General features: G+C 32.5%; 4 protein-coding genes across 4 annotated transcripts; 3 read left to right on the top strand and 1 right to left on the bottom strand.

The window, feature by feature from the left end:
- The first annotated feature begins 15,818 nt into the window (after positions 1–15,818).
- Positions 15,819–17,105, top strand: BO72DRAFT_63093 (uncharacterized protein). The gene has a single exon (XM_040950576.1). It carries the CDS (start codon positions 15,851–15,853, stop codon positions 17,045–17,047), a length of 1,197 nt encoding a protein of 398 aa, XP_040803031.1. The 5' UTR covers positions 15,819–15,850; the 3' UTR covers positions 17,048–17,105.
- A 179-nt stretch (positions 17,106–17,284) lies between these two features.
- On the top strand, positions 17,285–18,948 carry BO72DRAFT_467432 (phosphotransferase family protein; the record flags this gene model as incomplete). Its single annotated transcript, XM_040946835.1, has 3 exons — positions 17,285–17,430; positions 17,491–18,651; positions 18,912–18,948. 3 exons carry the CDS (start codon positions 17,285–17,287, stop codon positions 18,946–18,948), a joined length of 1,344 nt encoding a protein of 447 aa, XP_040803030.1.
- Positions 18,949–19,420: 472 nt separating this feature from the next.
- Positions 19,421–20,954, top strand: BO72DRAFT_476442 (metallophosphoesterase family protein; the record flags this gene model as incomplete). The annotated part of the gene is made up of 4 exons (XM_040947387.1): positions 19,421–19,712; positions 19,766–20,232; positions 20,301–20,611; positions 20,693–20,954. The coding sequence occupies exons 1-4, from the start codon at positions 19,556–19,558 to the stop codon at positions 20,952–20,954; spliced, it is 1,197 nt and encodes a 398-aa protein (XP_040803029.1). The 5' UTR covers positions 19,421–19,555.
- Positions 20,955–21,850: 896 nt separating this feature from the next.
- On the bottom strand, positions 21,851–22,821 carry BO72DRAFT_374217 (uncharacterized protein; the record flags this gene model as incomplete). Its single annotated transcript, XM_040941122.1, has 5 exons — positions 21,851–21,992; positions 22,055–22,127; positions 22,184–22,277; positions 22,341–22,588; positions 22,653–22,821. The coding sequence occupies 5 exons, from the start codon at positions 22,819–22,821 to the stop codon at positions 21,851–21,853; spliced, it is 726 nt and encodes a 241-aa protein (XP_040803028.1).
- Between the last annotated feature and the right edge of the window lie 1,076 nt (positions 22,822–23,897).

Genomic DNA, 23,897 nt, shown 5'->3' with positions numbered 1-23,897 from the left:
TAAAAAGAATATTTAAAAACCTGCTGTAAAGTTATATTATTTATAGATTTATAAATAATTAGCCTTATAAAAATATAAAAAACTTAATTAAAAAATTAAAAAAAATTAAATTAAATATAAATTATAAACTATCTGTAATTATATATTTTATAATTTTAATATAAATTATAATATATATTTATAATATACAGCAGCTAGAATATACAGAAATATAATTTTATTTTATAAAAAAATAATATTTATTATTTATATATAAATAATTATTATATTATTAGCTAATTTTTTTATTAATATAATTATAAAAGATTCTTCTGAAGAAAAAATTATAATAATATTTATATATTTAATTAAATAATAATTATTAATTAGTTTATAATATAAAAATATTCTTACAGAGCTGGGCCCGGATAATTAACTATTTTAAATCTAATTATTTAATATATAATATAAATTATATAATAAATTTATAAATCTAAGTCTGTTTACAGCTAAATAAAAATTATAATTTTATTTAAAAAAAAATTTAATATTACAGTAGATACTACTATATTATAATTTAAAAACTAGATTATAATAAATAGCTTAATAAATTATAAGATATTTTATTTATTATTATTAGTCTGTTTACAGAATGTAAATTAACTTTAAATAATTTTAAATATATTTATTAAAAATAAAAAAAATTTAGAAATTATAAAAATAAAAGTTATAAAAATTATAATAATATTAATTATAATTAACTACTAGATCCGTCCTTTATAGATATATATAATAATAAAAAAAAATAATAGTAGTAGTAGTAAATATAATAAAAATAAATATAGTAATAATAAATATAATAAAAATAAATATACTTATAATATTAAAAATAGTAGATCTAATAATAATAATAATAGTAAAAATAATTTTTTTTATAATAAAAAAAAATAATAAAATATATTATAAATAATTAGCTAAGTCTAAATCTATTTTATAGATAATTTACACGGAAAAAAATAAAATAAAATAGATTAATAAAACCTGCAGACATAAAATTTAAATAATAAACTATAAAAAAAAATTAATTAAGTTTTTATAAAAAAAAAATAAAATCAAGTTCTTATAAAAATCAAGCCTATAAAAAAAACTAATAAAATATTTTAAAAACTATTATAAAAAAAAATTAATAAATATTAATTTATAGAAGTATTTAGAAGAAAAATATTATATAAAAAAACTTACTATAAGAACAAAAAAGAAAAAAAAAAAATTATAAAATAAAAAAAACCAAAAACCTAAAGAGAAGAATCCTCTTATATAAAAAAAGATATTATTTTTATAAAAATAATTTTACTAGTCTTAACTATAAAATATTTCAGACAGTCTGAAAAAATAAATTAAAAAAAATTAATATTATTTATTATTTTAACCACGGGAGAGCTGTTTATATTTACTAAAAAACTATTTATATTTACTAAAAAAACTATTTATATTTATTAAAAAAGAACTTTTATTACTATAAAAAGATATTTAAATATCTAGTAAAAAACTATTTAAATCCTACTATAAAAAATAGTTTGATAAATAATAAATTATATATTAAAAATAACCATTATAGGAATACTAAATAGATAATATAATATTCTATTATAAAAAACAATCTAGTAGATAATAGATTATATATTAGAAATAATTATTATAGGAATATTAGATAGATAATATAATATTCTACTATAAAATAAAAATAATAAAATTATTTTTTTTATTATTCTAGTTTTCCGCAAAGTAGTTTATAGAAAAAAAATTTTAATAATATTATTATAAAAAATAATCTATTCTTTATAAGAAAAAAAAATAATTATAAAAACTAAGCCAGTTTTTTTAATCTTTATTATTCTTATAAAGAGAAATCTATATATATTATATTTTAGATATTATTTATAATAACTAAATAAGCAGACTGTAATTTTTATTTAAAAACAGATATCTTATAAATTAGAAAGATTAGTAATAATATTTTAAGATAATATATTAATATCTTTGACTCCGCAAAGAGTTATTTGTTTATCACATTATTTTATTCTACCAGTCCTTATATAAATAGTATAGATTTATAGCAGATTTTTAAATATTCTTTTTATTATAATATTTTTTCTATTTTATTAAAATTTCTGTAGTTTCTTTATAGTATTATAAATCTAATAATATTTCTAAATAATATTTGCAGTTATTTAGATTTTTATTTTTTTATAAAAAATATTTTTATAAATTTATTTCTTCTATTATATAGTACTTGTAAAGTAGGAATATATAAAAAATATTATAAATCTAAAAATCTATATATAATTTTAATTTATAAGCCTATTTATTTATTTTTTTAATTATATAAAATAATTTATGATAATACTAATTTAATTTCTTATTTAGTTTTTTTTATAATAAATTCTTTATAAATAACTAAATCTTCTGGTTTATTATAAAAGTAGTAGTCTTATAATTTTTATTATAAAACTTTTTTAATACTTATAAATTAGTTTAAGATTTGCAACTATTTTTTTCTTATTTTTTTAATTTTTTAAAAATATTATTTTAGTTTTTTTATTAAATTATTTAATATTTATAAGTCTAGTACTATTATTCGCGGATATTATATAGTTATTATAAAAAATAAAGAATATTTAATTAATACTTACAGAAAATTATTATAAATAAATTCTATAAATAATAATATTTTTGTCTAATTATCTTACTTAAAATTAATATAGTTTTATAAATATTATTCTAGTATATTATTTATTCTTTTTATTAACTATTTATTTATAAATAATAAGCTATATTTAAGTCTTATTTAATTATAAGAATATAAATAAAATCCAACTAAAAACTTTTTATAAAGATTAATCTATAATCTATAATTATTTTTCTAAATATTTTTATATAATTGAAAAATTTTCTTAAGAAAAGTTATCGCGAGTTCTTTTTCTAATAAAATTTTTTAAATAGAAATAAAATAAACTATTTTATTGAATTAATCTATTATAATTATAATATTATTATAAATTTTCTGCAAGTTCTTATCTTTATAGATACTTAAAAATAGATTTATAATAAAGTTTTTAATTACTTTTTTGGAAGAATCTTATAATAAATAGTAATAGTTTTAATGATTTTTGTTATTTTTTATAAATTATCTATCTACTTTAATATATTTTATATGTTGGAGATTTTGTTGTTTCAGATAAGATTTAATTAACTTTCACTTTTCCATACAAATTATGTGTAGAAGTGAGGTGAAAATAAGTTCAAAGTAAAAAATCAAGAAATTAAGAAGAATTAAAAATCAGATAAATAAGAAAATAAACAGAATAGCAAATTTAATATATACTAAGATTAATAGAACTAATTAAACTAATTTGAAAGAATAATAAAAAATAATAGGCTATTTAAGCCAAATTTCTTTCTTTATAGACTTTCTGAATAGAAAAGTCAAGATATTTAATAAATATAAAAAAAAATATAGAAATAGAATAAATAAAATAGACTAGAACAATAGCTCTTATTCAAATAGCTGAATTAGAAAGACTAGAATTTAGAGTTTTGATATATAGGTAACCTGCCAGTCTAACATATCCCTAGAGTTTTAAAGAACTATATAATTTTATTAAAACTAAAACAAATAGATAGATAAATAAAAAAATAAATATATTACCGAAATAAAAAAAAATAAATATTAAATTCTTACTATATTAAGTTGCTGAATAAAATATTAATAGTATTATTTAGTAAGCTGTTTAGTCAGATTATCTGCTTTTATTTTATTAGTTAAAATCTAATAAATATTAATAGTCTTATTTAGGGCTTTCTGTCTAAGCTAATAATTTACTATATTAATATATTTTAAGCTAGTCTGAAAGAAAAAATAGAATTAGTTTATATTTAAATTATTTAAAAATTATTATATAATATTAAAAAATAGTATTTAGAATTAAATTCTATTTATATAAAGAATTATTTTTATTAAAAGAATTACTTAGCTAAAGCAGTTAAAGCTAATAATTTTACTTTAATTATTAAAAAAATTATATAATCTTATTTCTTACTTAGCTAATTAATTAGTTTATTAAATAAGTAAATAATATATTTTATTAAGCTAATATAATCTGAATTATTACCAAAACTAATATTACTAGCTATATAAAAAACTATTTATTTTAAATTAAAGCTATATTTAATAGCCAGATTTTTTATTTCTTCTGAATAAAAAATCAGATAATCTACTATTTTAAAATATTTAGAATTTGGATTAGTTAGATATTAGGTAAATAGTTAATACAATTTAGCTATATTAGATCTAATTTAAATTATCAAATATAAAACTAATTTTATTTTTTGCTAAAATTTATAAATCTAATTAGCTAAGATTTTAAAAAGTAGATTTTTAATTAATTTTTCTATTAGAAATAGAGACTTAGGGCTTTACAGATATTCAAAATTAAACTTATTAATAATTTTATTAATATAAGTTGATTGTTTAATCTATAATTTTTTGTTTTAATAATTATATAATATTCGGATATTTAAAAATAATATAGCTTCACGAAGGTTCTTTATATTAAATAATATTATTAATTTTTGCTTAAATTTATTAAATTTCTTGTAATACAATTAGTAGAATATATAAATTATATTATCTATAAAAATTAATAGAATCAGATATTTATTAATATAAATATATTAATTTTCTTTAATAGAACTAAGTCCTAGGGCTTGAAGTTTTGTTCTAAGTATTTTTTATTATAAAAATAGAGATTATTTTAATTTATATAAAATTTTTTATAATAAATAAACAATTTATTTATTTTTTAATTTGGAAAGTAGGCTTATATAAATCTTTTTTTAATAAAATTATTAAAAAAGACAGTAATAGTATTTAACTAATATATTTCTAGATTAAATATAGTAATTAAAACTAAAATAATTCTTATAAATCTAGCTCCAAGTATATAAATATATGTTTTTAACTAATTAAATATTTATAAATTACCCCGCATATATATATAAACTTTGAAATTGATTAGATAATCTATTTTATTAATTTTATAAATTTATATCTATTTTAGTAAAAGAACTTTCTTATTCTTTATATTATAAACTAAATATATAATCTAGATATTTAAAATATTTAATTGATTAAATTCTATCTTTAAAGTCTGAATAAACTAGAATAAATATAAATAACTTATTAATTCTTTCTAGTTGGTAAAAGACGATAGAAGCTGATTCTTATTAATATAAAAAGTTTTCTCTTTATTAATATAATTAATTATTATTTAAATTGTTTATAAAACTAGTTTTTTTTTAGTAAAGTTTTTTTTATTAGATATTTCTGATCGATGGTATTTTAATCCTCTAATTAGTTTAATATTAAAAAAATCAATTTTATTAATAGTTTTTTGATTAATAAAAAAATTATTAATAAAAACTGCAGGCGGTAAGTAAAATAATAAATAATCTAAAATTAATAGCAGATTTTTAAGAACTAGATTTTTTAAAAATTCTATAAGATTATATAACTAAGATTATTCTTTTTTAGATTATTTTTTTATATTATATAATTTGTTCGGATTATATAATTGCGGTTTAAAAAGATTTTGAATATCTAAGTTATCTATTTAAGCTGTTTTCTAATTAAGCAATTTAATATCTGATTATTTAAACTAAATAGTATTAATTAATTAGATAAGTTATTAATTTATTAATATATTTTTTAATTTAGAAGTTTATTTATAGTTAGTTTTTTTATTAAAAATAATATTATATACTAATATAATATGTTTTAGAATTAGAATTTATATATACCAGATATTTAAGACTTTATATCTAACTAAAAAACTAATTAAGATTTTAGATTCTAGCTTATTTTTTTTAGAAAGATTACTAATTTGGATATAAGCATATAATTTATATTTTTTTAAATAGAAAAAATCTAGTTTTTTAAATAACTATAAAAATTTTTATAAAAAAGTTTTCTAAACAGTTTTATATAGTATTTTCTAATTAAGCTGTTTATTTAGTATTTTATTTAAAATATAAATAACTGTTTCTATTATTTCAGACCAAATAAATAAAGAAAAATCTGAATTAATTAACAAATATTTTATTTTAAAAATAATTAAGACTTTAGTCCTTTTTATAAATAGATTTTATTTAAATTAATAAATAAAAAAAAAGTTAATACTAATTCTTTTTTAACTAGTCTAGTTTCGAAATTTACTAAGATTCTAGTTCTAGTCTAAATAGAATTACTTAAATATTGTTTTATATTAATTAATTATATAAATAATTATATTAATAATTAATTATAAAATATCTGTTTTAAAAGTTAGAATTTATTTTAAGTAAAATTTTAAATAGAAATAATAAAGATAACTAATATATCTCTTTTTATTTATTCCAAATAACAAATAAATCAAGTTTTAATAAATAGTTTTAAAAAATTTAGTATCTTAGTTAATTTTTTATTTTAAAATCTACCAATTTAATTAGCTTATTTGGTAGGTAAAGTATTCTCTAATTAAATCTAGCTCAAAATTAATAATCTAAATTTTTTTAGCTTTTTAATTAAGATATTTTAGGACTTCTTCGCCTGGATATTCTAATTTATTATACTATTTTTTTATAGTTTTATTTATAATATAAGGCTTTTCGGATAATCTAATTGTTTATTTAATTATCAAATTAAATATTATTAAAAATCTAACTAATTATTTTTATTAAATAAAATATAGCTTATAAATTGGCTTAACTTGGTAGACTAGTTTTTTTATAGCTGTTTCTAAAATAGTATTTTTTTTATTTAAAAATAATCTAGTTTCTTCGGCTTTCCATTCTGATATAATATTATAATAGAATCCAGAAATAAAAATAATATTTCTTAATTTAAAAATAATATTTTTTCTAATTTGATAAGTATAGCTGAATATAACTATTTTATAGCTCTAAATAAAATTAAAAATATTTCCGATATATATCTAATTATTTTTAATTATATTATATTTAGTAAATAACTTCAGAGAATTATATATATAGCTGTTAGAAGCAGTATTAAATATCTATTATTTTAATAAATCCATTAATAAATTATCTGATTCGGAAATTTATTAATATATTAAAAAAATATATTTTAATTTAAACTGCTTGGTTTGTCGATTCTCGGTGGTTTCTAAAGCAATTAAAATTATTTAATATATTTAATAAGTTTTTTTATAAATATATTTAAATTATAAATTTTTATAGACTTATTTAATTTGTACTAGCGCGGCCGGGTTAGATAATTATATAAATTTTTAAAGATTTTTATTAATATATTTATTGTCTTAAAACTTATGATTTCTATTATTTTTTTTAGATAAGAATATTTTAAACTATATAATTTTTTACTTCGGATTTTTAATTGTTTTTATTAATTTTCTTTTTTGGAAGTTTGTTTATTTTAATTATTCTATTTTTAAAAAATAGTATAGCTTATTCTGGCTGGCTTGTTAATAGATTACCTATTATAAAAGTTTAGCTAAATCTAATTATATATTTTTTATATTAGTTTAAGAAATTCAGAAATTTTTTTTCTATTATTCTTTTTTTTAATAAGTTTAGATTGCTATATTAAAACAAAAATATCTATTATTTTATAAATTAATTTAAGAAAGTTAAAAAGTACTTTAATTAGTTTTTTTATTTTATTAATTTAAAATTTTACTGCTTCGAAATATATTAATTTCTATTATCTAATATAAATATTAATAGAATTTTTTATTAAAGTTTTTAGCCGGTAATATTAATTAATAAAATCTTGTTTTTTTAATTAATTAGTAGATGCTAATCGGCTCCGCAGAGCTTGAAGAATTTAATAAAATCTTTTTATATTAAGTATAATATATTAATTTTGCCTGCTTAATATAAAATTAATCAATAAATTTAAAAAAACTAGTTCTAATATAGTATTTTTAAAATTTTTAAAATTTTAGTAATAGTTCTACTTAGCTTTCCGATATAGCAGGCAGTCTGATTTATTAAAATTAATTATTAAATTTACTGATTTCTTAATTTATTTAATATTAATAAAACTAGGCTGAATTAGGTAGATAGACTCAGATAATAGTTTCAGATTTATTAAATTTTATATTTTTTTATTAATTGCGAATAACTAAATTTAATTAATTTATATAAATTAGTTATCTGACTAATTTAACTAAGATATCTTATCAGATTACTAAATAATCTGATTGTTTATATTAAATAGATTTAACTGCGGTTAATTTAATAATTTTAATTGTTTGTTTAATAAAGAGATATTAAAGAGATTAGTATAAAAAATTAACCGGGCTTATAACTATTAGAAATTTTATTTTTTTAGATAAGATTTAATTAATTTTTTTTTATATAAATTGTATATTAAAGTAAGATAAAAATAAGTTTAAAATAAAAAATCAAAAAATTAAGAAAAATTAAAAATCAGATAAATAAGAAAATAAATAAAATAGTAAATTTAATATATACTAAGATTAATAAAACTAATTAAACTAATTTAAAAAAATAATAAGAAATAATAGATTATTCAAACTAAATTTCTTTATTTACAGATTTTCTGAATAGAAAAGTTGAGATATTTAATAAACATAGAAAGAAGAATACAGAAATAGAATAAATAAAATAAACTGGAATAATAGCTTTTATTTAAATAGCTGAATCAGAAAGACTAGGATTTAGGGCTTTGATACCCAGGTGACCTGCCAGTCTGACATTATATATATAATAGTAGTCTTATATAAATTTAGCTAGCTCCGGTTATTAAAATTTTTATAAAACTAATTTTTAGATTCTTATTTTTATAAAGTATTCTGTAATAAAATTATTATATAATTTTATAAGAATTTTTAATTTTAGCTGATAGTTGTTTGAAATATATAATTTTTTAATAAAATAAAATAATTTCTAACTAATATTCTATTATAAATAATTTTTTTTTAAAGATATTTTTTTTATAAAAAAAACTACAGAAACAGTTTTTATTTTATTTTATTTAGAATATTTTTTTATAAGATTGTTTTTTTACAGCAGTTAAAGTAGCTTTTATATAAGATTAATAAATAGATTTTTATAATATATATTTTTTTTATAATTATTTTTATTATTTTTATATAAAATTCTAGCTAATTTAAATTCTTTGTAGTATTTTTTACCAGCAGTATTCTAATTCTTATAAAAATAACTATATTTTTCTTAGATTTAAAAATTTATTCAGCTGCTGTAATATTATTTTTTTAAATTTTTTACAGTTCTTTTTTATAGTTTTTTTTTATAGTTAGATTATTATAATAGAATATCTGCTGGATTCTATAAATTTAATTTATATATTAAAAAAAATTTAAATACTGTAAGTTATTATATTTATCTAATCTATTTTTATAATAATTTTTTATTTATTATAAAATATCTAAGATTTTTATAATTAGTAACTATTTCTATTAGATATTCTATATTTTTAAGTTAGTATTACTATTTTTTAAATAGTTTTATAATTATAAAAAGCTTTTAATTATAAATATTATAGTTCTATTCTACAGAAATTATTTTTTATAAATAAAATATTATTAGTTTTTATTAATTTTTTTAATTTTTCTGCGACAGTATTCTACTGATTATAAAAATTAATATATTAGTTTTAATTTATAAAAGTTCTTTTTTTATAAAATATATTATAATTATATTTATTATAAATATATTTTTTAGCTTCTTAAAGTTCTTATAAATTTTTAATATTAGAAAATTATATTTAGTTTTTTTTTTTTTTTTATAAGATGTTTTGATTAGATTTATAATTAATATTATAATTTATAAATATTTTTAATAAAATATCTATACTAATTTATAAATTTAATAAACTTTAATATATTTTTTATATTCTATAGCTTAGATTAATTATAAATTATTATAATATACTCCAGTTCTATAAATATATTTTTATAGATAATTAGAAATTTTAAAAAATTAATTTTTATTATTATAAAATAATATTTACTAATCTTTATATATAATTCTATATTTTATAATATTTTTAGTATTTTATAAATATATATTTTATATATTTTTAGATTTTATAAATATATTATAATATTATTTAAATAAATAATTATAAAATTATTCAGATATCCCGCGAATAGAGAATCTATAAAAATTTAAAATTTTATAAATATATTAGTTATACTAAATAATATAACTAAATATTTAAATAATTTATATTTTATTTAGAATATTATTTTTTATTTATATTTTTCTGTAATTCTAATTTTATAATAGATTTTATATAAATTTAGCTGTATAAACTAAAAAATTTTTATAAACTAATTAATATATTTATTAATTTATAATAATAAATAAATATTTTTTATTATTTATTTATTTAATTTATAGTAGTTTATATATATTTATAGATTTTTATTTTTCTTATTTATAAATAAAACTAATATATTTATTAGTAATTTAAAATATTAGATTTATTTTTTTATGAATATTTTTTATAAATAGTTTTATAAAAAATTTTTTATAGATAATATTTTATATACTCATCCTAGCTTCAGCTAGAAATTCTTATAAAAATTAATTTTTAGATTAACTTTTAATTTTTATATAAATAAGCTTACAGCTTTTTTTTTATAAATATAATCTTATATTTATAATATTATACTAATATTTTTTAGTTAGTAGCTATTTTATATATTTTTTATATTATTATAAAATAAAAATTTATTTTTATAAGATTTTTTATAGTAATCTTTTTTGCTGTAATTTATAGTATTTTTAGTATATAATATTTATAAAACTAAAACTAATATTTATCAAATTTTATAATAAATTTTTATTATTTTATTTAAAATATTTCTAAAATTATTTTATTTATTTCTAATATTATAATTATAAGATCTGTCTAATTCTTATAATATTTTTAGATATTTTCTAAATATATTATAAATATTATAATTTTTTTTATTATATATTTTTTTATTTAATCTTTTCTGCAAGTATTTTTATTAAAATAATTAATTATTTTATTTATATATGAAATATTATAGATACTAGATTTATTTCTATACTATTATCTATAATAATTTTGATTTTTATAAGATATTTTTTTTTATAAAAAATTAGCTATTTTTTCAGTTTTAAATTAGAATAAATTATAATCTTAATTTAATTTAAAATAAATATTATAATTCTATCTGCTAGTTATCTCGCAAATAATTTAGTCAACTAATAATTTTTTATTTAGTAATTTATTTTTTTATAATTATAGTAAGTTTTTAATCCGAAAATTTTTATAAATACTTATAATATTAGAAAAAATTATTTTAGTTTTTAAATTCTTTTTATAAAACTATTAGTTCGGATTTTTAGTTTTTAGATTTTATTTATAAAAATAGTAGGCCTATAACTTCTTTTTAAAGTCTATTTATAAAATATTATATTTTTTATTTATTTATATTACCAGCTTAATATTAAATATAATCTTATAAGTAGTATAATAAAATCTACTGTTTATAAATCTTTTTTTAAACCGCAGAAGAAAATAACGCAAAAAATAAATATAATTATATAATATTAATATTTTATATCCTAGAATCTAATTTAATTTTTATTTTTTTCTACTACTAAAGATAGGTAAATTCTAATTTTTTTTTATAAAACTTAGTCTTAAATATTTTTAATCAGATTTTTTATTATTTATTTTTAGAATTTTTTAGCTGTATTTTAAGAAACTTATAAAAACTAATCTATTTTTTTTATAATAAAATTCAACTATCTTATCTTTTTATAAATTATTTAAAATATAATCTAAATAGACTATTATAATATATATTTTTTAATTCTTATTCTAGTTATTAACTTCTGCAGTTAATTCTTATCTAATAATAAATATATAATAAATAATATAATTACAGATACTATATTATTTCTTATTTATAAATAAATTAATATATATATTAGTTTTTTTAATTTTTATAAAACTAGAATTAAAATTTTTTAAATTTTTATATAAATATTTTTTTACGGTACTAATTTCTAGCTTATTTTAAAAATTTATAATCTATTTAAATAACTGCAGTTGTTCCCAAAATTTATAAATAAAAATTTAAATTTTTTTTTATTATATAGAATTTTTTTTTTATAATTAATATATAGTTTTTTATAATTAGATTAGAAAAGTTACTTCTAGTTTAGTTTTATATATTATATCTAGTTATTATTTAACAAACTATTTCGCAGGATATAAATAATAAGATTATAAAAATTAGTAAAATAAAATAATATAATAAATAAATAACTTTGTATAAAGTTTAAAATATTAATATATTATTTTAAAATATTATTACTAATCTTTCTAATTTACAAGATGTCTATTTTTAAATAAAAATCGCAGCCTGCTTGCTTAGGTATTATATAACTGATACCTAAGATATGATATATATAAATTTCCCTTCGCGGACTCCGCAAGGGTTGGAAGGGCTGGCTCAGTCCTTACATAAACAGCTTTTAGAATATAATTTTTTAAGCGCAGATATAAATAATTAAAATAGTAGTTATATTTTAATCTAATTTTAACTATATAGTTAAAATTTTTTATATCATAACCTGACTATATAGTTATGGTTAGATTAAGGTTAAGATATAACAGTCAGGTTAAGCCACTCTAATAAAATTTTCTTAATCTAATTATAACCTGGTGGTCAGATATAAAAATTCTAATTAACCTAATCTGACCTGGCTGTTAGCCACTCTAAGCCACTCTAAGCCACTTTATATTATAGTAATAAAATAGTATAAAACCTACTTTACGTGTAGTTGAAAAGATTTAGTCTTAGTATAATCTATTATTTATATAAAGATAAGTACTTCTAAATATAAAGAACTTATAATTAGTTAGAACTTTATATAACTTAATAAAAACTCTATATTACCGTAGAAAACCGCAGTGCAACTACTGTAACTTACCCCATCGGCCCGCAATGTATTTACTCCCGGAGCAATCCGGGATTACTTAAAGATTACTTAAAAAGTATATTTTTATACTCTTTTTACGCTCCGGGCTGCTCAGAAAGTAGTTTTAAATTCAGCCAAAAGCGGAAAGAGAAAGTTATTTGATTTCCGTAGCAATCCAGTTCGTTAGAGATTGAATTGAAACATTGCACGGGACATAAGCACGTTGATAAAGGGAGGAGTGTATTCCTCGAGTGAGAGCTTACTTCAAATCACCAGCGCCATAAGAACAGCCATCACCGTTCCAACAATCGGCCCCAGCACCGACTCCTGCGCTCCCGCAGCAGCAGCGCCCGTGTATAACGCACCCGCCGCGCTCCCGGTACTGGAGGGCACAAGGGCCACACTCATCGCACTGCCACTGTACTGACTGCTGCTCGCGGGAATGAGACGCGCCGAGGTAGACGAAGCAGCGTGAATGCTTGTCGCGAAGCCCAGCTGTCCGCCGGGGGTGTAGTGCGGAGCCGCCGCGCCGACGGCGGTCGACTGAGCGGCATCGGTCTTCGACACAGTGATCGTGCTGACGTATCCGGTGCAGGTCCCGTCACTCGAGCAGGAGTCCACGGTGATGGTGGTCGTGTAGGTCGTATCTGCGCCGGCTGCAACGCCGCCGTTGGCTAGAGTGGCAGATGTGGGCACGGGGACAGCGGTGACGGCGTCGACACCTTCCGCCGCTACGGAGGTCTGGATGGCTGAGGTGACCGGGACGACGGTCGTGGCGACAACCAGGGTCTCAGTGGTCAGGTATGCGCCCTGCGAGGTCTGACAATGGGAATCGTCTTCGACACAGGCGCTGACGGTCCCGATTCGGGTGCTGAGGACGGTGGAAGTCGTCTGCGAAGGGGCATTACCGGCAGCACCGGCGCCGCCGCCGCCGCCGCCGCCGCCGCGGACTTCAGTGGGCTTGTTCGTCACGGGGTAGACGGTGGTTCCGATCACCAAGGTCTCGGTGGTCGGCTGGGCGGTCTTCGATCTGGCGGGACAGTCGGTTACGGATGACGGGCACGCGGTGATTGTGGTCGTGCGCGTGGTCAGAATGGTGGACGTCGTCAGCTCCGGGCTGCTACCTGCTGCATTCACACCGGCAGGTCCCGTAGTTGCAAGGACATTGGGGTTCGCTCCGTGAGCACTGGTTGCGTCGACTACCGGGCAAATGGTCGTGTAAGCCACAACTGTCTCGGTGGTGAGATAGGTAGTCCTGGAGCGGGCCGGGCAGTCAGTCACAGAAGAAGGGCAGGCGGTGATCGTCGCAGTGCGAGTGGTGAAGACGGTCGAGGTAGTGAGCTTGGGACCACTGTTGCCCTGACCATGAGCACCCGTGTCCGCAGGTGATGAGGAGATCGTGGGCACGGCTTGGACGGCGGTGGTGGCGGCTTCAGCCACAGGGCAAATGGTAGTATACGCAACAATGGTCTCAGTGGTGAGATAAGTTGTCTTGGACCGAGCTGGGCAGTTGGTCACGGAGGAAGGGCATGCCGTGATTGTTGCAGTGCGGGTTGTGAACACGGTGGAGGTGGTCAGCTCAGAACCACCATTGCCCTGTTGGCCATTGGCACCAGCACCTGCAGATGAGGTGGGCTCAGCTTGGGTGATGGTGGCTGCTTCGGTCACAGGGCAAATGGTAGTTGAGACCACCACCGTTTCTGTGGTTACGAAGGTCGTCTTCGCGCTGGCAGGGCAGTTGGGGATTGTAGTCGGGCAAGCTGTGATGGTGGCGGTCCGCGTGGTGAGGACCGTAGACGTGGTGAGTTGCGGACCCGACGAGCTGAAAGCAGCCGTGGTACCCAACTGAGCGGCACCGGTGGAAGTCAAGATCGAAGTATCAGTGACAACAGTCGGCGTTGGCGCAGCTGGCGTAGTTTGAACAGGCCGTGAGGAGGGAATGAAAGCGCTCGAGCTCGCACTCGACGAGCAGCTGCGGTGCGGCAGAGGTCGGGAGACGTAAGTCCAGTGAGGCCGCGAGCTTGCTGAATGGCTTGGAACTGGTCGCGATGAAGGGATCACGGAGCTGGCCGCGGGTGATGTCCTTACTGGGGAAGATGATGGGGCGGAAGGGCTGATCACTGGCGTGACCTTCACGGGGGACGAGGAAGGAATGGCAAGCGATGTGGCAGGTGTAGCCACCGAGGAAGGAATGGCAGAAGACGAACGAGCGCTACAGGGTCTGCGACTGGGCAATGGCCTGGAACTATAGGTCCAGTGATGATGAGTTGCTGTGGCCACCGGGGTAGAAACGAGAGCGGTGGTGGTGGGTTGAATATCAACGGTCAAGGCGAGGGCTTGCGCCAACAAGGCGGCAAGTATCCATTTTCGCGCAAGCAGATGCGCCATCTTGCTTTGACGGTCTCTTCTTCCTGCTCAAAGATAAAGAACGTATAAGTTAAGGGAAGTAAAAAGAGCGATTGAGAAAAGAGAGAGAATATGGGTGTGAGTGAAGTGGTCAATACATTGAAAATGAAAGAGTGACGGGGAAGTTGGGTTGGTTGGGAAGGACCGGGAATGAGATGAGGGAATGGTGAAGACTGCCGTATTTACGGCATTCAACAATGGACCCAAAATAAAATCGCTCATGGCGAGTGGGGATCAAGATCTTGTTCCTGAGTTAGTTCCTCGTGTTTTTTCACACTATTGATCTCGATGTCAATGCGAGGTGAAAATAGCCGACGGCGACGCCGAAGGGAGAAAGACTTAGGAGGAGCTAGAGGGTATTTAGGGCAACTTCCGCTCCCCCCAATGAACACGGATGAACAGAGTCAAGCATCCTCCTTCTCCGCGCAAAATGTCTCTGAAATTCATTCCTCTTGTTGCGGGCCTCCTGCTTGGGCAGGCGGCGGCCAATGTTCCGGTGCCTTCGAGTTCGCCGGTGGCCAGCAGCAGCCAGATTCAATCTCAAGCCCGGGCTAGTGTTTACTGCCATACAAAATTGGGAACAAGCTCTGTCTCTGGGGACCTGCCTACATCAACTATTACTCGTACTCGCCATGATCCTACTGCAGTCGTTATCACCTCGACTACCCAGGGCACTGTGACAGAGACTCCTGGCTTGGTGACGGTGACAGCCACCGATTATGTGACCATCGTTCTGACGACCACCGCTGATACCGTCACCGATACCTTCTCGACCACCTCCACTGACTTTACCACGTCAACGACGATAGTCAATCTCCCCACCGTGACCAGTACCGTTGCCACAACGGTGACGACCACGACCACCTCTACTTCCACCGTCGCTACCTCAGCTGGGTTCACTCCACTTGCTGAGTCACTGCCCACCGCCACGGCAGCTAAGCGCTCTCTCCTCGACACTGAGGAAGAAGACTGCGCCGCATGGCTAGATGATTATCAGTATCCTCAAGCTGTGGAGTGTCACGAGAAGATTGTGGTGAAGACCACCAGCGTGGAGACGGTGACTGCTGTGCCCATCACCACGACGGCTGCAGGCTCAACCACCACTACCACGGTGACCAACACGGTGCTGACCAGCTCCGTGGTGGTTCCCAGCGACGTCTCAACTACCCTCAGCTTCAGCACCACCTCCACCATCACCGAGACTGCCACCGCTCCAGCTGTGACGACCACTGTCACCTCAACCAACACCGTCTCCGTCGTCAGCAGCACCACCGTGCTCGGTGCATGCGCTACCAACAACGTCCCCGGCCTACCGTTTTCTTCGGACTACGGTAACTTCGCTGGCCAATATACCTATCTCCTGTCCTTCACCAACGTTCCCGGCGAGAGTATCACCGTCGGCAACACCGCTTCGGCCTACGACTGCTGCGTCAGCTGTCAGGAGTCCAGCACCTGCGCCATGTCGTATTATAACCACCTTACGTCTTCGGTCAGCTACTGTTACCTGATCCATACCACCACCTGCAACAGTGCGTCGACCTACGCCAAGGCCTCCATTCACAGCTCCGCAGCCACGATTCAAATGTCGAATGGGCCCTGTGGTCAGGTTCGGGGTGTGGAGGGTTGAGTGTTCATGTACTAGACTTAGATTAACATAATGAAGTGAATCTCGCATTGTCGATGCACCCTGACGTCCCTGTAGATGAAATTGATTCCTTGGGGCGGATCGGAGTGGGCCGGGGAAGAGGTAATGCTCCAAAGTCCGGACGTATCACGCCTTCCCGCCCAATGGAAGGCCGAGGCCTCGATAACTTCCTCCGACCTTCTGAACATTACCTAGCATTTAGTGAAATTGGAGACTAAGATGGATTTCGACGACATGAGTCTTGCAAGGTTCAAGAGACTGAAGAAAGAATGGATAGCGCTGTGCTCAACCTTCTCCCAGGGTATCTGCCAACTTGCCAGCAAGTACCGCGGTCGCGACGATTGTTTACGCTCCATGCACCGTGGGTCGTTCAACTTCAGCTTCCGGCTTCATTAGGAGGATGGGGAGCCAAATTGGTTGATTAGATTTCCCCTGCCGGGAAAGTCCATGTTCTTGGATGAGAAGGTCCAGAATGAGGCCGTCCTGATGGAATTCATCGCTGACACGGCGCGCATTCCTGTCCCGCGCGTCATTGCTCACGATGGAGCAGAGCAGAATCCTACCGGTCTCGGCCCCTTCATGATCATGACCTGGGTAGAAGGCACAAAGATGTCTGACCTTCTTCGCAAAGGTGGCAATACACCTGAAAAGGAGGAGGCACTGGATCCAGATGTTGACCCGCAGACACTGAAGATCCTGTACGGAGAAATGGCAGAGATTCTGCTAGAGTTGTGGAGCCTGAATTTCAGTCATATTGGCAGCCTTCGCGAACAGAAGACACCACCCTTGACCAAAGCTGAAGGCCGACCGTTGACTCTCGAAGTGAACGAGTTGATTAGAACATGTGGCTTGGAAGATTGCGCCCCGTCAAGAGTCTATCACAGCTCGCTGGAGTACATACATTCTCTCTTGCGCCTGCAGGACACCCACCTGGAGAGGCAGCGGAACAGTGTCTACGATGCGATTGACTGTCGGGAGAAATATGCCTGTCGCATTTCATTGAAAGCGGTGGCTCTGAGCTTTTTATCTCCCACCGATAATGACGGCCCATTCAAGCTTTTCGGTGATGATCTGTGCCCTGGGAATGTGCTTGTCGATGATTGCCTCCACGTGACGGGCGTCATCGACTGGGAGTTCTGTTATGCTGCGCCTGCCCAGTTCGCAGGCAGTATTCCGTGGTGGTTGCTTCTCGAGCGACCGCAGAAGATCCTCAACAGTCAGGGCCCCGAAGTGTTCTATCGGTCTTTCTTGCCCCGGGCCGACTGTTTTCTGCAGGCCTTGGAGTTGAAAGAGAAAACCAGAGGACTGGGCGTGGAAGACGATCGACTATCGGTGAGAATGAGACAGTCTATCGACACCAAGAGCGCATGGTTCTACTTCGCTTGCCGGTCAGTCTCATCCGTCGATCTATTGTACCGGGACTTGCTAGATGAGCACTGCTGGGGTAAGAGGTCGTCAGTCGCAGACCGGGTACGCTCTTTCACAACGAACATTGGCCTTCGCAAGGATCGCGAGGACTTTGTCCGGTCAAAAATTGTGCAACTACAGGAATATTATGCTGAACTGGGTGAAGCGACCGACGTAAGGTATGAGGAAGAGGAAAGGCCCCATGACGACGAAAACAGGACCGACAAGGTTCATGCACAATTGGCATCGGAGACATCAAATAAGGGCACTCATGCCTCATTTGCCTCCTTTGGCTACTGGGAGCTTGAAGGCAAAAGCCTAAAAAGATTGGTCACTGCAATCGCCGTCGCGAGCATATTTGTTATGGGCGCCGCTTGGAGGCGTCGGGGTCCCTAGGCTGCGAGATGATGCATGGTGAGCCTCTTTTTAACCATGATAGAGGCCACGTTCAGTTGAGTTCAGTTAGCATCGACTAAAGTCAATAAGAGCTAGGCTGGGCAATCTCCAAGGGGATAGAGACTATGTGGAGTAGGTGTGAATGATCTGCGCAACGCCAATGGGATTGCTGCCTTAGGCGTCCAAATTACAGTATATTGCGGTTCGAATCCTTGCTTCGAAGAGCTGCATTTCAAGTCTATTACACCTCCAGAGGCAACCACTTACATCATCACTCCAGCCGTACTGTTCCTCAAGGGCACTCTATGCTAATAGACGAACATTCCTGTTGAGCCCAATCGGCAACGAAACTACCGCATGAAAGTGGCATTTACGGGACCCGGTGCAGGAACGGCGGCAATTAGCGCCCGCCAGTGCCCGTCCCGTCAAACCTCTTATTGACTAGGATGTCACAACGTGCTCCATGCTGGGGGTTGGAGAGCAACTGGGAGGGGGGTGGCTAGCTACATCTCTTTCAGCAACTGGAGTAGCGGGGTGGGGGCTAATGAATAGATTCATGCGCACGTGTGCACCGCAGTTTGCCGAGGATGCTACAGTTGGTCGAGTTATATATTCCTCTGCCCCCAGCAAAGCACAGTCTAATGTTGTCACTTCAACAAGATAACCACCTCACGAGGCTTCATCACCATGGTACGCTACATTGTGCCAACCCTTCTAAGCCTTACGTCTGGAATTTGTGCACTCCCAAACATCAAGTCGACAGACCAGTCCGGAACCCGCCTTCAGTTCAACAGCAATGGCACGTTCCAACTGTCGATCTTCGAGGACTTGCATTACGGCGAGGGTAAGCTGGCTGTTCTTCGTCCTCTGCACAATCATAACTGACGATACAATCAGCGGAAGACACAACCTGGGGACCAATCCAAGACGTCGAAAGTACTGCGGTGATCAATACCATCCTCGATAATGAAAGCCCGGACCTGGTCATCCTCAACGGCGATCTGATTACTGGCGAAAACACCTTTCTGTCGAATGCGACCGACTACATCGACGAGATCGTTGCTCCCCTGGTTGAGCACCAGTTGCTGTGGGCTTCCACCTACGGGAATCACGATAGTGACTACAAACTGTCGCGCAGCGCCATCCTCGAGCGAGAGCAATCATACCCCAACACCTTGACCCAAAGCATGGTTGCCGGGGAGCTCGCGGGGGTATCCAACTACTACCTGCCCGTTTACCCTTCCGACTCCTCTGCGACTACGCCAGCGTTGATCATGTGGTTCTTCGACAGCCGTGGTGGGAACTACTTCCAGAAACTGGAGAATGGCAGCGAAGTACCGCAGCCGTGCTGGGTGGATGAGTCGGTTAGTAGATTTCGTGGGGCTCCGCTCTACTGTCCCCCTCCATGCAATAAACTCACCAGTGCGGGCAGGTAGTCGAATGGTTCACGCAGACCAACGCCGACCTCACCAACCAATACGGTAAAGTGATCCCCTCGATAGCCTTCTACCACATCCCAGTGAATGCGATGCTCGCCTTCCAGAACCAGGGCGTGGACGCCCACTCGGAACCGGGCATCAACGCCGACGACCCCCTAGATCAGCAAGGTGAGGCCAGCGGACAGGGCGCGGTATCCGGGACGGTGTTCAGCTACTCGGGCCAGGATATCCCGTTCATGGAGGCGTTGTTGAACACCGAGGGTCTGCTGGCGACGTTCAGCGGCCATGACCATGGTGATGACTGGTGAGCAGTTCATCCCTTCTGACCATTCCACCTCCCCTTGCAGCATCATATTTACAGAGCCAGAACTGACCCTCTCGGCAGGTGCTTCAAATGGGACTCCCAGCTCCCCGGGATGAACCTCACCGGCAACGGACTGAACCTGTGCTTCGGACGCCACACGGGCTACGGCGGGTACGGGTCCTGGACGCGGGGATCGCGACAGATCCTGCTGGACGAGACGACCCTGGAGACGGAGATCGCGACCTGGATCCGGCTGGAGGATGGGTCAGTCTCGGGCCACGTGAGCCTCAACTCGACCTACGGGGAGGATCGGTATCCCGCTGTCGCGACCACCTATACCTAAAGAGAGCTCGGATCAAGGAGCTTCGAAACGTGCAGGTGTTCAAGTGACGCAGGGCCCAAGGCAACTCCCGCCTCCCGCTATCTCGCGGATCCCTTCACACAGCACTGATGCACTCTCTTGTAAAAGTAGAAGTCCATAAGCGAGAAAGATCTTCATGAGCAATGACATGTGTGGCCGATCACTTCCTTCAAAGGCTCCGGTGGTCCGGGCGCAATACGTCAATGCTCGGGGATCCATTCATGGCACTCACGCTTGTCCCATCTTAGCATCTGTGCTTGTCTCCGTCGGAATTCTAGCGTAGGTTACCCCCCCTCCCCCTCTCCGGAATGGATGGCGTATTCTCCCTCCCTCCCCGCCGATCTTTGCCATCCGAGAACCACTGCCGAAATCGGGCCCAGGGTTCCTGACAAGGGGAAAACCGACGACGTCATTGCCGGCAGAGTACGGATACGAGGATGGATTTGTCAGGCCGATGCCTCAGGAATTCATCGACACCTCGCGTCATCCCTCGGAATCCGGTTCCAGAAGCGAACCTAATCTGGTTGATTTATAAGGCACCTAGATCAAATGCGTGCAATCAATCATTAATCATATTCGCCAGATGTGGTGGTCGTCGGTTCTATAATTACAGCTAGGGGGGTGATAGATAGTGTACTGTACAATGAAGCTGAAAACAAAGTCAGGTCAACCAAGCCAAATCGTGACCCTGTAACTCACGATCCCAAAGTAGAATCATAAGAAAAAAAGAAACCTCTTCCGAAAGGAACGCCATATCTATACAATCCGAACGCTAATTGGCCTTGCGAAACCAAAACCAAGTGCTACCTGAAAGTGTCGTAACAAAATATCGTGGGGAATCTCTTTTGTGTCGTTATTCGAACCAGTTGAAGGTTGGTTCACTCCCGAAGAGTCCGGTTGTGTAGGCCACTGGTGGGCTCGGGCTCGGGGATTTTCTCTTCTCCTTCCATCTGGCGTCCGTAGTTGGACTTGGGGCCGTGGACGTCGTCGTGGTTGTGCGAGGCGATTAGGATGATTGCACTGCACGGGAAAACTGGGGTTAGCGGATGGTTCGTCAAGGAGAGTCATTCGGGGGAACATACCTGACGACGGTAAATACCCAGCCGGGCCATGCGAGGACCACGGAGGCGAGGGCTTTGGGGTTCGTGCGGTACACTGCTTCAGCATTAGTGTATGGATGTCGAATGAGCGGAGAGGAATGCTGCACGCACCGAAAGCAGGCTTCTTCTTCGACTCAGACCAAAACTGTCTCGCGCCGGCGGCATCCGTGCCATGGACCTGGACGCTTCTCGTTGCGGTGATTATCTGGAGAGGCAGTGTTTAGCATCTCTCTATGATAGGGTTTTCATCTCTGAAGAATCCGCATACCGTCATCGTCAACGCCGAGCTAAGCATCATGATGGACACCACCACACCGCTGATCTTCCACGCCAAACGGACGGCCTTGCTCTCGTGGCGCTCCGGCCAGAACAGGTCGAAGAAGAAGGCGGCGCCGAAGATAGTGGCAACAGCGACGCCGACGAAGATGTTGTAGGAGGCGGCCCCGATAAAGTCGTTATTGTAGACTGATACTCCTGGGTGGTGGCGCTCTATGTAGCTTTGTTGATCGACGTAGTCTAATCGCAGGAAAGGCCATGAGTATTGGTTTTTGCACGATATACTGAACAAGATTGAACTTACCTGATAAGGCGGCCGTGCCGGTAGACTCGGAGCACACACACAGAATCATGGCCAGCTGGTAGACTATCATCTTGGTGCGACGGAGGTGGTAGATGCGGGTGAACATGTTGGAACTCTTGAATTTGTTCCATTGGATCTCCTTGAGATCCAGGCCCCAGATGACTGTCATTGCTGCGTATGGTGTGTGGTGTGTGGTGTGTGGTGTTGGGAGGGGGGACGGGGCGTAAGGAGTGGTGGTATGGGAGAGTGAGGTGGAATCAGAGGTGAAGGGAAGGATTAATTCGAAGATAGATAGATATCGATAAAATGAATGCAGAGGAGTATTGAAGTAAGAAAGTAAGAATTGATGAAAGAAGGAAAGCGGAGCCATGGGCCACGAACAGGGTCTGGTCGGGATCGGCAACGTGACGTCAGGAGCAAAGGAATGAATAATCAACAGACACAAAACACAGTTGCATCCACCATCCACCACGTCACGGCTGCCATTTCTCCTCGCATCTCACACAGATAAATCGTGGCCACCCAATTAAGTGATCCAACCCGGCAGTTGCACGCTGTGGGTCAATAGTGAAAAGGCTTAGTACACCCATGATATCAGCGGGACTCTGGCCCGTCACTACATCTACCTCTTGTGGTAACAGTCACTGTCGATAACGACGAGTATCACATCTGGCCTACGACTTCCCTATGTCATTTCCCTCGGGTTGTCCCTCTATTTTGCTGTGACTCTTGATCTCCCAGAGCGACTCACGCTGCGCTGGCATTATCCAGTCATATTTATGTCGATGATCGATGGTCAAAGAAATCCCCGCATCTGCAATGACAACATTTGCAGTGGGAATGCATTGTTAATTGCGATCAGGGCCCAGGCCCCACATCGTCTCTGCATGCAACATGGAGAAGGCTACAGCGAGCCCAGCATCCGTCAAACCCTTGATTTATTTATTCTTGCCTTCGGGAAAGTGTCGGGTCAAGAAGGTTTCAAGTGACATGTAAAAATTCAACCTACCCGTGGTTGGCTATATATTACACCCCTGCCCCTTTTCCCAGACCCCCGTCGGCACCAGATGCCTCATCCCAGACTCGCCACCCTCCCAGAAAGACCGTCACCGCGCGACTGATACGGTCGGGTGGAGCCTTCGTTCCTGGGGAATCGTACGCGACACCACAGAACCAGTTGTCTCAATTTTTATGGGTATACGAGAGGCTCATTTACTTTGAAAAGGAGCAAGGCTTCGGCTTGAG

Source organism: Aspergillus fijiensis (genome assembly GCF_003184825.1).
Source record: "Aspergillus fijiensis CBS 313.89 unplaced genomic scaffold BO72scaffold_15, whole genome shotgun sequence".
Taxonomy (NCBI): Eukaryota; Fungi; Ascomycota; class Eurotiomycetes; order Eurotiales; family Aspergillaceae; genus Aspergillus; species Aspergillus fijiensis.
This window is presented reverse-complemented; position numbering and strand designations above follow the sequence as displayed.

Coding starts and splice junctions, on each gene's coding strand:
- BO72DRAFT_63093 (XM_040950576.1), top strand. CDS start 15,851: ATGTCTCTGAAATTCATTCCTCTTGTTGCGGGCCTCCTGCTTGGGCAG.